The sequence below is a fragment of the Nyctibius grandis genome, chromosome 5 (genome assembly GCF_013368605.1).
Source record: "Nyctibius grandis isolate bNycGra1 chromosome 5, bNycGra1.pri, whole genome shotgun sequence".
NCBI classification, from domain to species: domain Eukaryota; kingdom Metazoa; phylum Chordata; class Aves; order Nyctibiiformes; family Nyctibiidae; genus Nyctibius; species Nyctibius grandis.
This window is the reverse complement of record NC_090662.1, coordinates 16984193-17001596: the sequence shown is the minus strand read 5'-3', so window position 1 is coordinate 17001596 and position 17404 is coordinate 16984193. Positions and strand designations below refer to the sequence as shown.

The window sequence follows — 17404 nt, the reverse complement described above, 5'->3', positions numbered from 1 at the left end:
GGAGGCAGTTTTGGGTTGTAAGCGGCTGACTCGGAGATAAATTAACTCAAAATCCATCTTCTCCGCTTTTTGGCTGCATCTTTAGAAATAAGTACTTCATGCTCCAGCGAAACACTGTTCTGCAGTGGGAGGACAAGGGGGCAGATCACCTTGGCAAAGTGAAGCGGGTATCTCAGTCATCTCTTTTGATCTTCAAAGGTGGTAACGCTCAGTTTGGAGTTCACTCATCTATGCTACAGCTACCTGCCCCACAGTACATAAGGAGCTAACCCTGTTCTTCATTTCAGGTTTTTAAGTGACAAAGGCCAGAGAGAAGCACATACGAGTCACCATCCTTGTCTGACATTTCAGGAGAAATGGTTGAACCTGTGGGCAACCACTATGTCATAGCCAGACCTGTTTACTCGGAGAATTTGTTCAACGAAGAGCACGAGAAATTGCACAGATACCATAAAACCTTTTGGGATCACCTGAAACTATATTTTCGGTAAGGAGATTTTTATTTTTTTTTTAATACAGATCTAAAAAACAGCCTGAACTGCTGTTCTCAGACAGCATGAACTCCATCTGACAACTTCCATCTCAGATTCCAACAAAGCAAATGAAAACTCATTAACCAAATGCAATGTCTGATTTTTCTAAAGAATTTTAGCTGCTATTACCCTTAAAAGTCTTCCTACAGTTTTATTCCAGGCAGCTTCTCTTTTCGTGGGCACTTGGCAGCACAGACTCCGGGGAGACCTTACTTCAGCCTTTCAATACTTAAAGAGGGCTTATAAGAAAGATGAGGACAGACCTTTAAGAGGGCCTGTAGCGACAGGACAAGGGGTAATGGTTTTAAACTAAAAGAGGGTAGATTCAGACTATGTATAAGGAAGAAATTTTTTACAGTGAGGGTGGTGAAACACTGGAACAGGTTGCCCAGAGAGGTGGTAGATGCCCCATCCCTAGAAGTGTTCAAGGTCAGGTTGGACAGGGCTAGGAGCAACCTGATCTAGCAGAAGATGTCCCTGCTCATTGCAGGGGGGTTGGACTAGATGATCTTTAAAGGTCCCCTCCAACCCAAACCATTCTATGATTCTATGAAAATTTCAGTTGGAAGGGACCTCTGGAGGCCACTGGATCCTCCTTGAAGCACAGATGGCAGAGCAGGTTGATCAGAGCTCTGTCTGGGTGAGATTTTGACCTCTGGCAGCCTGAACCTGAATCCTTTCTCCTTTGTTTCCTCTCCGAAGACAGGCTGCAACTCAGCCGAGCTGTTCACCAACAGAGCTCTGTCCTCTTGTGTCTTCACAGCTGCTCCCCACAAAGGGTCAAAAAAATTGCCTTGGGTTTGTTTCCCGTCGTCTCGTGGCTGCCAGCATACCGCTTCAGGGAGTGGGTCCTGAGCGACATCGTCTCCGGCATCAACACGGGGCTCGTGGCTGTCCTGCAAGGTACAGAATCACAGAATCACAGAATGTTAGGGATTGGAAGGGACCTCGAAAGATCATCTAGTCCAATCCCCCTGCCGGAGCAGGACTACCTAGATCATATCACACAGGAACGCGTCCAGGCGGGCCTTGAACATCTCCAGAGAAGGAGACTCCACAACCTCTCTGGGCAGCCTGTTCCAGTGTTCGGTTACCCTCACTGTAAAGAAGTTTTTCCTCATATTTATGTGGAACCTCCTGTGTTCCAGCTTGCACCCGTTGCCCCTTGTCCTGTCAGTGGATGTCACTGAGAAGAGCCTGGCTCCATCCTCATGACACTTGCCCTTTACATATTTATAAACATTAATGAGGTCACCCCTCAGTCTCCTCTTCTCCAAGCTAAAGAGACCCAGCTCCCTCAGCCTCTCCTCATAAGGGAGATGTTCCACTCCCTTAATCATCTTCGTGGCTCTGCGTTGGACTCTCTCTAGCAGTTCCCTGTCCTTCTTGAACTGAGGGGCCCAGAACTGGACACAATATTCCAGATGCAGCCTCACCAGGGCAGAGTAGAGGAGGAGGAGAACCTCTCTCGACCTGCTAACCACACCCCTTCTAATACACCCCAGGATGCCATTGGCCTTCTTGGCCACAAGGGCACACTGCTGGCTCATGGTCATCCTGCTGTCCACTAGGACCCCCAGGTCCCTTTCCCCTACGCTGCTCTCCAACAGGTCTGCCCCCAACTTGTACTGGTACATGGGGTTGTTCTTGCCCAGATGCAGGACTCTACACTTGCCCTTGTTATATTTCATTAAATTTCTCCCCGCCCAACTCTCCAGCCTGTCTAGGTCTCTCTGAATGGCTGCACAGCCTGCCGGTGTGTCAGCCACTCCTCCCTGTTTGGTGTCATCAGCGAACTTGCTGACAGTGCACTCTATTCCCTCATCCAAGTCATTAACGAATATATTGAATAGTACTGGTCCCAGTACCGACCCTTGAGGGACTCCACTAGATGCAGGCCTCCAACTGGACTCTGTCCCATTGACCACCACTCTCTGGCTTCTTTCTTTCAGCCAGTTCACAATCCACCTCACTACCCGATCATCCAGACCACACTTCCTCAGTTTAGCTGCGAGGATGCTGTGGGAGACCATGTCAAACGCTTTACTGAAATCGAGATAGACCACATCCACAGCTTTACCATCATCTATCCACCGGGTTACGTCCTCATAAAAGGCTATCAAGTTGGTTAAGCATGACTTCCCCTTGGTGAAGCTATGTTGACTGCCCCTAATGATCTTCCTATTCTTGATGTGCCTAGAGACAGCACCAAGTACCTCTGGGAAACGTGTGCTCTGACACAGCCTGCTATGCCAGGTGCAAAGGGACTGCTGGCTTCAGCCCATAACACACTCATCGCCTTCCTCGGGTGTCTGTCCTTGCAGGTCTCGCCTTTGCTTTGCTGGTGAACGTCCCCCCTGGTTACGGACTCTATGCAGCATTTTTCCCTGTTCTGGTCTATTTTGTCTTTGGCACGTCTAGACACATCTCAGTGGGTAAGCTCCGGCACATAGACTGCCCTCCTCACTGGTGAAGAAGTACACGCTGCTCTTTCGGGTCTCTAATGAATGCCTTGTGCTGCTCAGGTCCCTTCCCCGTCCTGAGTCTGATGGTGGGAGGAGCCGTCGTCAGGCTGGTCCCCGATGACAGCGCTGGAAACGGCACTTCCACAAACATCTCAGCAATAGATGAAGAGAGGGTGATGGTGGCTGCATCTGTAACCTTCTTTTCTGGGATTTTTCAGGTTGGTAACCATATGTGTGTGCCCACAAGCATCTATATGCACGTATATGAGTAGATGGATGGTAGACTGGTCTTCCCCTTTGTTTTCTGCTGGTGTAGTCACCAAAGTAATTCTCTTCCCTTTCCCACACAACTGACCTTGGCTCACTGATTAGGAGACATTTGCCCTCCTCCAGTGACCAGACACTGATTCATGCTGTGAAATCCCTGGTTTTGCCCAGACCTGAGCCTACATCCCACACAGGTGCACCCCACCTACAGCAAAAGTCAATCTGCTGGATAGGAAAAAAGTAGTTTTGAGAGTAATGTGAATGATGCAGACACAGCAAGGGGAATAAAAGCTCTGTCTCATAACAGTAAAGTATTTGGATTTGTCATTTAAAAAAAACCCCACAATTTCTCCTTCCTTCCTAATATAGAATTCGTACAGTTCCTTCCTTCCTAACATATTAATATGTTTGTGCTTCATGAAGCACTGGTATCATGTAAAAATATGGGTACTGAAAACTCTAAGACTAAGGAGGTTTATTTTAGCTATAAAATAAAAAGAATAGGTTTTAACTCCTCTAGCAATTACTCTTACTAGTCTTATGCCCCCTGTTGCTAAATCTCAACTTTTATGGCATATCTGGTGACAATATTTTCCCTAATCCCTGGATGTATGGGATTAGGTGAAAATCTTTACTCCCGTTAAATACGGTTCACTTGTTGCAGAGATTTCATAAAAGCACAAATGAATCACACTGACGTACGGTCATTTTGCATTTCAGTTGCTTCTGGGAATTCTCCAGTTTGGATTCATTGTTATTTATCTATCACAATCATTAATCAGCGGTTTCACGACTGCTGCGGCTATCCATGTTTTGGTATCTCAGCTGAAATTCATGCTCCAGCTACCTGTCCCTGGATTTAATAAACCGTTTGGCATCATCTATGTAAGTGCCAAGTGTTCATTATTTGTTAATGCTATTGAAACCTGTGGTGTATATCTGACTGTGTATCACAAGGCAGTAATAACAGAACTCAGCATAAAAACAGCCAAGCAGGAGGAAATGCAAGAGAAAAATGAGAGACATGTCATTAATATATGACTGATCTTTAAATGTATTGCCAAACACCAAGGTACACCCCATTGGGCTAATTAGATAATATTTTCTATTGTGTGTTGGCATATTTTAATTAAGCATTCAACTTTGCCTGAAGCATTTAATTCTTCATGTTTACTGGACTGATATTATATATATTTAATTTAGATATGACTCCGTGAGAGCTGTTGGATGAAAGGAGGAAGGAGGACAGGAAGGGAGGAGCAGAGATAGGCACCTGCTCAGTAATTCCATTGCTCATGTTTCCTATAATCATGCACATGCGTGTTGCTCCGACTCTCCCTCAGGGGCAGGCCAGGAGAAGAGGGTCAAGAGCCAGTGAAAAGGGTCTTTCACGGGTGCTTTTGTTGTTTGGATGATGCACGTGCACTTTCATTGGGGCTTGCAATCCACATTGTGCCACAGGGAATAAATCCCAACCGCCATAACCCTTACAGCAATTCAGATACAGGCCCTTCTGGAAAGGATAGTGCTACTGTGCCAGGGCGCTACTATTTCTAAAGCCCCACATGTTTCTTCCTGATTTTGCAGACTCTGGAGAGCGTTTTCAGCCAGATCACAAAAACAAACATTGCTGACCTTGTCACATCCCTTGTTGTCTTGGTTATTGTGTTCGTGGTGAAAGAAATGAACGATCGATACAAAGCAAAGTTACCAGCTCCCATCCCGATCGAACTCCTTGTGGTAACAGTCATTTCTCTTTGATTTTGCCATTGCTCCATCGCTATAGTGACACGGGAAGTAGCCTTTTAACTATTTCTTCTTCCTGTTCTGTATTAAACAATAGGTTACCATTTTACCTGTAAGGAAAAATTGACACCGTTCATGACCTATTGTGAGGCATTTTAGCTCTACTTAGCTGTTCTTAACTGAGTACATCTGTAGTGAGTAAAATGTTGTGAAACTTGAATTTTTCCTTTGGATGAAATAATCCTGGAGGATGTTGCTATAGATGCAGGTGGTTCTTGTTTTACCTCAGAATTGTTACAGCACCTTGTTAGAAAACACCTGGTTTATTGGGTGGGATGTTCGCTGTTGTTGATGAGATATTCTGATATATTCTCCATGTGATTTATGAATGTAAACCATACTTGTAAGGTGCTTCAGGAATGATGTCTGAATAGCAAAGGGATGTGCTGACTTGGGGCGTAATTCTGTCGCTATGTGATGAGACTGGAGGGCACATGGGAGAGGGAAAGAAATGGGTTTTAATAGTTTCTTCATACTTTTACTTGAATGTGCCTAATGGAGATGGGGTTTATTATCTTTCAGACAGTCTTAGCAGCACTGATTTCCTATTTTGTTAACTTTGAAGAAAAATTTAACGTAGCTGTTGTTGGAAAACTAGAGGAAGGGTAAGTATTTGCTTAAAATTTACCAGTGGAGAAAAAAGTTCTCTCCAATTTGTTAGTGCTAAATAGGTTCAGCTCTGCTTTTTGATTAAAATAATATCTGCTTCATCTTCTTTTGGTAGGTAGAAAAACATTTTGTTCTCAACAATATGAGGGCACACTTTGAATAGGCAAAAGTTACTTGCTCGAGCAGATCTCCTACACAATAAAGAATAGACTGTGACATGAAATAATTGCATGCTTCATTTTCTAAGACAGCTGTTGAGCATGAGGTTGATGTTTTTCCCTTTTACTGAGCTACTCACTCCTGAACCCCTTCATTTCCCTCGAAGTTCACGCACATTTCAGCAGCCACTTGCAGTCCTGGGAAGCCACCAGGACACTGCACAGTTCTTCTGCCTGGTCTCCTGCGACCAGCCACAAGCATCTCCCCAGGCACCGTTATCCTCCAGAGGCCTCAACGTCTGCTCCTCTACAAGTATAACCATATAGAGGGTATATATCCACATAGACAGTATATATCTATATAAAGAGTATATCCAGCTATGCCAGAATTTTGTCATAAAAAATTAATAGGCATACATTAAGTTAAAAAGAGGGAGGAAGACATTTACTAGGGCAGCAGACTGCAGCCATTTACTCACCTGGGCACTCTCGATTGCATCTTGTAGCCATGGGCGTGTTAGTGGATGAAGTTTGCAGAAGAGCAGCTATTTCTGCTCAAGAGCCTCCGTTCTTCAGATTTCATGTCACAGGGAGGGGAAAGAAAAGCCCAGAGAGGAATTGTCCCTAGGATCTGCAAAAGCCCCTCATCAAAGGAGCAGGAAATGGTAAAGCTTAAGCATCTAGCAGATAGCCTGAGAGACTTGTCAATATTACCTGACGCAGCAAGTATTTGTTTAGCTGTCTAAACTGCTTCAATGAATCATGCAGGGATTTTTTTTTTTTGATCACAATTAAGTGAAATCCTTCCATGTGCAAATTGCCTGTGCAAGGGCCCCAGTGCCGTGTCAGATCATACATCCACGTGTAACTGGAAGGCAGAACTGTGCATGCACATCAGACAAAACAAGCTGTGGCTGGTCCTGGCCAAGGAAATGAGAACCTGCTGAGACACAAACTGAGCTGAGTGTGGATAAGCAGAGTCCCCGTTCTGATCAAGTATTCCCCAAAATTTTACAGGGTTCAGATCCACAATTATGTGTTGCATCTCTCCGAAGTGCTCAGTATAAGCTGGACATTGCCTTGCTCGCTTGCTTGACACCTTGTCTCCTTAGGCATATCCTTTATGAGTAGATTTTTCGGTCTTTCAGATTTCAAGCGCCTGTTGCACCTGATGTAGGCATCCTCCAAAGGGCTATCGGCGACATCATTTCCATTGCAATCGTTGGGTTTGCAGTAGGTTTCTCCGTGGCTAAAGTGTATTCCATCAAGCATGACTACCCAATAGATGGCAACCAGGTAGGCAAATAACACAGAAATCTATACAGTGTATTTTTCAATGAGAAATATGTCATTTTAGGGATGCTTTGCCTTGTGAATAACTGTCGTGAACTAGCTTTTAAGAACAATATCTCTTTTGGTTTTATTTCAGGAACTAATTGCTTTTGGGCTGGGTAACATAGTTGGTGGATCATTCAAAGGATTTGCCTCCAGCACCGCCCTGTCGAGATCAGGTGTGCAGGAGAGCACAGGAGGCAAAACCCAGGTATAGAAGGCAACAGATCATGATAGCGTTTAATGCGAGAAAGCTCTCTTTTTTTTTCCCTGGATGACCATAGTGCCTTTGGCACTTATTCATGGTGGAATTGTTCTCTCATGCAGATTTCTGGTATTATCTCGGCTGTCATCGTCTTGATTGTGATCTTGGCCATTGGATTTCTCCTGGCACCATTACAGAAGGTATTCACTGGTTTCACCTGGTACTTCCTCCTGCTTGCCAAAGACAGGGCTGTTCTAGGGGCCACTGGGAGTGCCCAAAGACTTCAGTGGGAGCCAAAAAGGGGTTTGCAAAGCTTAGTTCTTCTTCCCAGATCACGACAGAGAGGACCACTACATCTGGTCCCAAACACCAAACATCACAGCACCAGCTTTTAGGTGCCACAAATAAGTGGGATTTGCAGCCTCAAGTCAGACATCTGTGCTGCACCATGGCTAAGGAGGTTCCAGTGCGATGGATGGGGCATCCCAACTCGCAGCAGTGACGCAACGTGAGGAGCTGCCTGGCTTTTCAGCTGCACTTTGGCCCTCTTTGTACGATCTTCTAAGTCTTAATGTTCAACATTTGCTTTGCCTGCTTTAAAATTCAACATGTATTTTGCTCTTTTTAACAGTCAGTCCTTGCATCTTTGGCTCTTGGCAACTTGAAAGGAATGCTCATGCAGTTCAAGGAAATAGGTGTCCTATGGAGAAAGGACAAGTATGACTGTGTAAGTTGATGACTCTATAAGTTGAGTGCCACAAGCATTCAGGAATGAAGCACTCTGGGAAAGTCACCTATTATGCAAATTTTCTTACAGTTTATCTCTATTTTTATACCTGCCTTGCTTCACTAAACGGAAAGCACAACAGTGGCATGCCTTTTTCGCTTTTATACCCTTTGCTTGTGTTTTCCATTTTGTCCCACCTATTTTGAGTTGATTCTCTCTCCTAACTTCATTTTCATCCATTTCATCAAAATCTGTTAAAACACAGTTCATTATATGAAGTCTAATAGAGAGGCAGTTGCAGAAAATGTCTAAATACCCAGTGTATTGGCTATGCATTCAGAGACACTTTCTCACACTCACACAGCACATTAGATGGAGGTTACACAGCAAAAAACAAGTGAAGATCGTGGCTTGAAGGGTTTACTCCAAAGAGTAAAGCTTGTGGCTGGAGGGTAGGACTGCTTACCTCTGACACTCAGAAAATGTATGCTCTTGGCTTCCTTGTCAGCCAATTCGTTGTGTTCCCAAATGGTTCCAGGCCTCAGTTTTCCCAGCTACCAAACAGTTATTTACCACGTGAAAATACTTTGAGATCAGTGTTTAGTCCTTTGTGCTTATCAGTCAAGTACATTCACAGCACCTACATTTGCCTGTTTTGATATCCAAAGCATATTTACAACTCTCAGCTCTACCAAGATCCTGATTTACTTGTAACCTTGCCTTTCTGCTGGATTTTGATTGAGCATTTAGTGAACCACCATCCACACATCTGTTATTCTAAGCCTTTATTGTACAGAAATTGTCATCCCTAGAAACACTCCCTGGTAAGCCTGGCCCTATTTTAAAAGGAAAAAAATCCCTAGGAATCACGAAAGCCCTCACCAAAGGTGGGTGGACAGCCTGGACCAGATCTGAAAAACAGTCCAGACGTCACTGCTCCCACCCTGGGCTCACAACCCAGGTCCTTGACATGCTTGTAACTGCTGCCATCCATCTGCTCGTTACAGGTTATATGGGTGGTGACTTTCTTAGCTGCTGTTTTTCTTGGCCTGGATATTGGGCTAGCAACCGCCGTGGCATTCCAGCTGCTGACTGTGGTGATCCGCTCCCAGATGTAAGTACCTTTTGAATACAATGAAAAGATATCATCTCAGGGCCTCCTGTTATAAATTAATTTCCCCTATACAGAGGTGACCAACAGTCCCATGCCTTGGTCTGTCCAGCAACTATGTATGGAAAAATCATTTACAGGTGTAAACCTTTGGATGTGGGTCCTGCTTCAGTCTGAAGAACTGAAGCTGATGTTGCTTTCTCTGACCCTTCCCTTCCGCCAGGTTTCAGTAAGGGGTACAAATAATTGTGCGTGTGTGTGTGTTTGTTCACAGTCCAAGCTGCACCGTTTTGGCTAATGTTGGGAGAAGTAACATCTACAGGAACAGGAAGGATTACACCGACGTAAGAAATTGTCACATTTCGTTTATCATCTGCTGCATTTGTGTTTCTATAGCAGACATCGTTACTGACACTGTTCCTTCATTGTACAGATCTACGAGCCAGAGGGAGTGAAGATTTTCAGGTGCTCATCGCCCATCTTCTTTGCTAATATTGAATTCTTCAGGGAGAAACTCATCACTGCTGTAAGTGCCTGGGGCTGTCATTCTGAACATATGAATTGCATGACACATTAAGGTGAATACAATTTCCCAATAATTACTACATATGCAGTCAGTCCACAGTTCAAAGATTAATTTTTCACTAATTATTCAAATATTGTTGCCACTACTGTAATGCCACATGTATGTACACTCCTCTGAGAAAGAGAACAGCCTGACTCATGCTGAACTTATGCCATAACAATGTATATAAATATTCTAAGTCCTTTAGAAGAAAGTAATTCAAACATAGAGAATATAAAGGGACATATTATTTTATTTTATTAGTATTTATTTACACCCAATAAAAACTAGTTTACTCATCTTGCCCCAAAGAACTTAACCTCAACAGTCAGAAGAAAATCTGAATGAAATCACACTATCAAAGAGGTCTTAATTTCTTCCATGACAAACTGGATGAAGGCAGACAGTCTTTCTGTAACCAGCACGGAGAGTCAAGACCCCTGAGCCCTCACTGTGCCAGAGAGGGTGAGCCCTCTCTCGCCAACCCCAGACTGAACCAAACTTGCAAAACAAAGATGTTGTAGTGAGTGTCTGCTACCGGTTGCCCAGCCAGGATGTAAGCACTAATGAGTTATTCTACAGGCAATTAGGAGAAATTTCAGGATCAGTAGCCCTTGTGCTTATGGGAGATTCCAACTTCCCAGACATCAACTGGGAATATCATACTGCTGTGATGAGCAGGTCTTGGAAATTCTTGAAGTTTGTAGGAGCTGATAACTTCTTGTCACAGGTACTCAGTGAGCCAGCTAGGAAAAATGCCCTCCTAGACTTGCTATTTGTGAATAGAGGACTCGTGGGAGTGTGATGGCAGGTGGCTGTCTTGGCCACAGTGATCATGAAACTGTTGAGTTTAAAATTTTCAGCATAATAAGAAAGGTGATTATCCCGCTGTATTCAGCATTGGTGTGGCCTCACCTTGAGAAACACGTGTAGTTCTGGGCCCCACAATTTAAGAAGGATGTAAAGGTCCCTGAATGCGTCCAGAGGAGGGCAACAAAGCTGGTGACAGGGCTGGAGGGAATGTCCTGCGAGGAGCGGCTGAGGACTTTGGGCTTGTCTAGTTTGGAGAAAAGGAGGCTGAGGGGTGACCCCATTGCTCTCTACAGCTTCCTGAGGAGGTGAAGTGGGGAGGGAGGTGCTGATCTCTTCTCTCTGGTACCCAGTGACAGGACGTGTGGGAATGATTCAAAGCTGCATCAGGGGAGGTTCAGACTGGACATTAGGGAGCATTTCTTTACTGTGAGGGTGGTCAAACACTGGAATAGGCTTCCTAGAGAGGTGGTCAATGCCCCAAGCCTATCAGTGTTCAAGAGGCATTTAGACAATGCCCTTAATAACATGCTTTAACTTGGTCAGCCCTGAAGCGGTCAGGCAGTTGGACTAGATGATCATCGTAGGTCCCTTCCAATGGAAATAGTCTATTCTACTCTAAGGCTAACTCTTGCACCCATAACTTCCCCTTCCTGCTGCTCTTGGGGGGAGTTGATAAGGAATTTCATATTTTTGTAACCCTTATTAGCCTAATATACCTGCCATCTAATTTTGCTGAAACCAGCTGAGAGATTCAAGAGACATATGCAGCCAGCATATGTTTTTCTTCTTCAAGAAAACAAAATGATGTGTATAGGACCCATGCTGCAGTCAGGTGGCACAGAGCTGATACAACCTGTGAGCTCTCTCATCTCGGTCACATGGGTGGCTGTCTCGTAATGAAGATAAGTAGGACAAGCTCTGGCCTAGCCAGCACTGCACCAGCCTGCTGTTGTTACTGGCCTGTGCTACAGTATTGTCACTGCTATAATGCTGTCCATGCTGGTGTCCTAAAGCTAGCACAGATGGGCCTGCCTCATTTGCAGTCATACCTGTAGACATCTTTCCAACCAAGAAAAAAGGCCCTTGTTGGAACTGATGAAAAGTCGTAGGCAACAAGTCCAAGCTATGCTCATCATGACTGCAAAGAAAAACCACATGAGATGCTGTGTCCTTCCCCTGGTGTCACTGGGGGCTTTTTTTTTAGTTATTCAAAGTGCTGTTTCTGCAGGTTGGCTTCAACCCACTGAGAGTCCTGAGGAAACGCAATAAAGCTCTGAGGAAGATCAGGAAGATGCTGAAGAAAGGAGAGCTGCAAGTGACGCCTGTATGTAAGGCAACCCCACCCAGGAGGGGTTAAGCAACCAGCTCCCTGGCTTGACGTGAGCTCACAGCTCCTGTCCTAATTACATATGCTATTCCCCAAGTTGCCACTTCATGACACAAACAAATTTCAAAAATAAGATTTTAAATATCTCTCACAGTTAGAGACCTACAGCTTTATCATGGGTAGACCTTGTATGTGCCCACTGTAGCTTTGTTTGGCATCAAATGGCAGGATCAGATCCCACAGAGGTGATGTTTGTGCTGCATTAATGGTAGGATAAAGCTGTTTTTCTCCCATCCCAAATCCTGCATGCTTTTTGTTGAGTTGTTCCAAAACTACTGAATCAAAGTATCTGACCATTGACTTCAGGGAACAATAAAAAGCCATCATTAACTGATTATGATAATGATTAAATGATTGATGAGAGGAAAGCCAACATTCCTAAACTCCTCCAGACAAGGAGAGACAGAACTTTTTCTAGTGTCAAGTGCAGGTGGGTCCTTCTCCATCTCATGGGTACATCAGCTTTGCATTGCCACCACTCTCGCCCTTGAGTAAGATGCACTACTTCCTTGTCTGGGTCTTAAAGAAAAGTATTAATTATGACACTTTTCTCTGACAACACAGAAAGGCCTGATTTGCATGGCTAACAATACACACGAGTCAGATGAAGAATTAGACAACAACAGGATAGAGGAGCTGGACCAGCCCACCAACATGACAGACTTGCCTGTTCGGATCAACTGGGGCACTGACCTCCCTCCTGGCATCACTGTGCCCCGGGTTGACATCCACAGCATCATTCTGGATTTCTCAGCAGTGTCCTTCCTCGATTTTTCTGCCATGAGAGTCCTGCAAAAGGTAATTGTAATTCACAAGACAGTGACCATATGAAAGAAAAACATACGAATGTAGTTACACTCGAGGGATGTGCTTGAGGGAAGGGATGACATCCAGAGGGACCTTGACAGACTTGAGCAGTGGGCCAGTGTGAACCTCATGAAGTTCAACAAGGGCAAGTGCAAGGTCCTCCACCTGGGTCAGGGCAATTCCCAGTATCAGTGCAGGCTGGAGGAATGTATTGAGAGAAGCCTTGAAGGGAAGGACTTGGAGATACCAGTGGATGAAAAATTGGACATGAGCCAGCAATGTGTGCTCACAGCACAGAAAGCCAATTGTACCCTGGGCTGCATCAAAAGCAGCGTGGCCAGCAGGTCGAGGGAGGTGATTCTCCCCCTCTGCTCTGCTCTGGTGAGACCCCACCTGCAGTACTGTGTCCAGCTCTGGGGCCCCAGCACAAGAAAGACACAAATCTGTTAGAGCAGGTCCAGAGGAGGGCTACAAAACTGATCAGAGGGCTGGAGCACCTCCCCTATGACAAAAGGCTTGAGAAAGTTGGGGTTGTTCAGCCTGGAGAAGAGAAGGCTCTGGGGAGACCTTATTATGGCCTTTCCATACTTCAAGGGGGCTTATAAGAAAGATGGAGAGAGACTTTTTACCAAGGCCTGTAGTGACAGGACAAGGGGCAACAGGTTTAAACTGAAAGAGGGTAGACTTAGATGAGATATAAGAAAGAAATTCTTTACGATGAGGGTGGTGAGACACTGGAACAGGTTGCCCAGAGAAGCTGTGGATGCCCCCTCCCTGGCAATGTTTAAGGCCAGATTGGATGGGGCTTTGAGCAATCTGGTCTAGTGGAAGATGTCCCTACCCACGGCAGGGGGGTTGGAACTAGATGATCTTTAAAGGTCCCTTCCAACCCAAACCATCCTGTCATTCTATTCTGTGTTTCTAGCTTGCTTCTTAAAGGTATTCCTACACAGACTGGAAAGTAAGTGGCAACCTTTGAGTTTATGTGAATTTTAATGTACATTTTCCATAGGAAATGTTTAGAAAATGGATTAAATAATCAACCTAAATTTTCTTGGAATTAGTGTGTTGGCTGTGGCACCCTTTCTTCACCTGTTAAGATTTTGGGAAGCTTCACAGAAACATACACACGAAATATAGCTTTAAACGTCAGTCTGGGAGTTGGAGCATTGGAGTTTCATTTCTGCTCCTGTTCTCGCTTCCCAGGATAACCTTGAACAAAGCAATAAGAACAACATTTTCAAACAGTAGTAGCTAAAGTTAACTATCTAGAGCCACATAGGGTGTGTGAATCTATTTCCATAGGAACTAAACACCTGCTGTGTCAGTGGGAACTGTAGTTCTGCTCAAATTCCCAGTTATATAAAATCTCCCCAGAAGCTTTTGGAGTCTCAGTTTCATCATGGGCCAATTAGGTACAATAAAGCCATACAATTTATGAGACAATATCTTTTTCACTGTGGGCTATATATATTTAATACTGCCCCTTTTTGGTCATCCCTGTCTGCAGCCATGTGAAGAGACCATCCTGCCTCCAAGTGCAGCAGAGCTTGAATTTAGAGCTGCTTAACATCATAGATCTTAGATATCTTAAAATGGCTTGTGTATTTGCGGTGGTTAATCACCATAATGGCTGTTATCAGCAAAAATAGCAGTTATCTAAATGGTGCCTCTTTCCGGTTTAACAGACTTTGAAAGAATTTGTCCGGATCGACATCGACATTTACATTGCAGGGGCACATGGTGAGTACTTGCCTTTCCATCAGCATCACCATGGATGCCTCATCCCACTGCCTTCCCTGTCCACCACCGAGCATGGCTGCAGAGGATCACCCCAGTTTTACCTTCCGGTCTTTGATAGCAAGCAGATCCAGCTGACCAGAGGCATCATCTCTCCCATGCTGTCCCCACTGGGCTGGGACCATGCACGACAGCTCATTTTACCTACATCTGCTGCCGTGCTGTTCAGCTCTGGGCTGCAAGACCCGCTATCGGGCAGCCTGGGCTAGGCATTAAATAAGAAACAGGGCTCAAATTCCCTTCTGCCTGGCATCAAGCTGGGCAGTACCGATGGGCATTTATATCCCACCCTCTCCACATCAGTGAAGAGGAACCCATCTGCTCTAACAAATAAAACAGTGCAGTATACCAGCAATTCCTGTGTTTGCTCAGTGGACATCCTTGGGATACACTATTTCTTCATTTTCAAGGCCCACAGGTCACTTTGTGCTTTGATTTTGTTCCCCCCCCAGAGGGCTTCCTGGACAAACTGGAGAGATGTGCATTTTTTGATGAGGAGATCAAGCCATCCATGTTTTTCCTCACCATTCATGACGCGGTTTTACACATTTTGATGAAGAAGGATGTAGCCAGCTCCCCTAAATTGAAGCTCGCTGAGGTAACACTACAGTTTTCATCTTTCGCTACTTTAGTGCCTTTAGTACAGTGCCCTGAAGAGATAGCCACGTGCCCTACACCATCTCCATATCCAAAAAGTTGATGATTAAAACTCAGCTGGTCTGCAATAAATTTGGAGAGTAAAAGTGGCCCCTGGTCCAGTTGCCTGGTAAACTACTAGTGAAAGGAGTGAATAATTCCCACTGGAGACTGGCCTGGCCATGGACTTCACTTGAAGCCACCTCCTTGGGAAGAGCACAGTGTGGGGCGAAATCCCAGCCCATCCTTCGGCAGTCGTCTGTCATCACCCACCCAGTGGGGGACTGCTGCTCATGCTGCAGCGGCTCTTGCAAGGCAGACTTGATGCTGCTTCCATGTGGGCTTCCCAGGCCTGCCTACCTTCAAAAGGAGTGCTAAAGTAGTGTAGATACATTTGTACAGCCAAATTTAGTGTTGGCCTTTCTGAGAATGTTCTTACAACAAGAGCAAGAAAGGATCGTCCGTATGTTAAATCTGTTTAAAAGTACCAAACCCAGAATGATACTCACCTGGAAACTGTCCAATCCCACTTCGCTGAACTGGCCCAGCTCTTCTGCACTGATCTGGAGGCTACCGGGGGTATATAGGGCTCACAAGTGAGAGCTCCTTTCCTTCCAGGTCAACTTCCCAAGCATGCTCCAGAGATGTAAAAGCAATACCTTCTTCAATGTGAAAAAGGAAAAAAAGAAACAATCCATTTCCTAACCCACAACTTCTTGTGTTCACTGCAGGAGAAAGGTAGCAGCAATGACTATATCATCATCCCCAGCAATGGACTGCGCAGCCGGGAGGGCACGGTAAGACTCCCGGCTCTGGTAGCAGCACTCCAACCATAGGAAACGCAGCCCCAAAAGCTGTTCACGGGAACTGAACAGCTAGGTCAGATAACAAAAGCATCTTCATCCCCGAGCTCTTGTGTCAGCCAAGGGCAGAAAGCATCCAGACAGCTTATTAATGGGATTTGACTGAAGGCAAAGCCTTACAGGAGTAAGAGGCATGGGGCTCAGCTCACAAGCCTTGCCTTGTGCACTGGGAGTCCACAGAGGGAAGGCGGGTAAATGCCATCTCACCAGGCTCTCCCCTGGTCTCCTCACCTGTACATCACAGGTCCCCCATGATGAGCTTACTGGTAGCATGTCCATGTGGCATAGACACGAGCATTAGTCCAATTTATCTAAATGCCACAGGCAGAAGGGGAGTCTGGAGACAGGGATAAGAAAGGGACACATGCAGCCTTTCATCACGGACTTAAAGAGAAGGGCAGTAACCAGTCATGGCAACCCCATAAGGAAAAAAAGTCGGACCACAGTCTTCCCACACAAATGCTTTAGAGGAGTAAATTCTTACATATCACTCACCGGAGGGCACCTGCCCTGGCTATTCCTTACAGAGGGTGACATTTATTTCCTTTTATTTCCTACAGATTCCAACAGAAACAAAATTTTAGATTTCATTTTCTAAATATAATATCCTCCAGCAACACAATGTCACTTACAGAAGATGAATGCAGGTGCAGTGATGAACATGAAGATCGAAGGATACTTTCATATACCTTAAGAATTATTTACTACATATGGTTATGTTCCAGGTTTTGGAATGGGCTTGTTAGTCTTTATGTGTCTCTGTATATATATAAAAATGTATTTATGTACATACATGGAGGCAAAAATCACACAGATTTTCTTATTTCATACCTTGCTGACAGCCTATCCCCAGAGTTGAAGTGGCAGGTAATGTTAGCCCTATTTGCATATACTTGTACATATATCTATATTATTCTGACAGTTTGTAGACAACCTGTACAGTTACTAGAGAATATATAAATATTTGAAATCTCGTAATTTATAACACGGACTAATAGTTGGGAGTGATATTTTATCGTCACTTTGTATATAACTTGTATAAAGTTTTCCTTATGGTGTGTAAGATATCTTGTAGACTGAGTTATTAAACTTGTTTTCAGCTCACTACCATGAGCGTAGTGCACACAGTGACCAATGTATCTGCTGTAAAACACAAAGATCGTTCAGGAAAGACACGGTGTTTTCAGATCCAAACATGGCACTGGAACAGGCTGCCCAGGGAGGGTGTGGAGTCTCCTTCTCTGAAGATATTCAAAACCCTCCTGGACGCGACCCTGTGCAACATGCTCTAGGTGAACCTGCCTTGGCAGGGGGTTGGAC

At 44.8% G+C, this 17404-nt stretch overlaps 1 protein-coding gene across 1 annotated transcript; it reads left to right on the top strand.

Moving 5' to 3' along the window:
- Positions 1-356: 356 nt before the first annotated feature.
- On the top strand, positions 357-16668 carry SLC26A3 (solute carrier family 26 member 3). Its single transcript, XM_068400945.1, has 20 exons — positions 357-487; positions 1297-1436; positions 2858-2968; positions 3059-3216; positions 3986-4150; positions 4853-5005; positions 5594-5676; positions 6987-7134; positions 7268-7381; positions 7498-7575; positions 8007-8102; positions 9110-9216; positions 9488-9557; positions 9647-9739; positions 11820-11915; positions 12543-12776; positions 14474-14528; positions 15038-15183; positions 15953-16018; positions 16645-16668. Exons 1-20 carry the CDS (start codon positions 357-359, stop codon positions 16666-16668), a joined length of 2268 nt encoding a protein of 755 aa, XP_068257046.1.
- Positions 16669-17404: the final 736 nt, after the last annotated feature.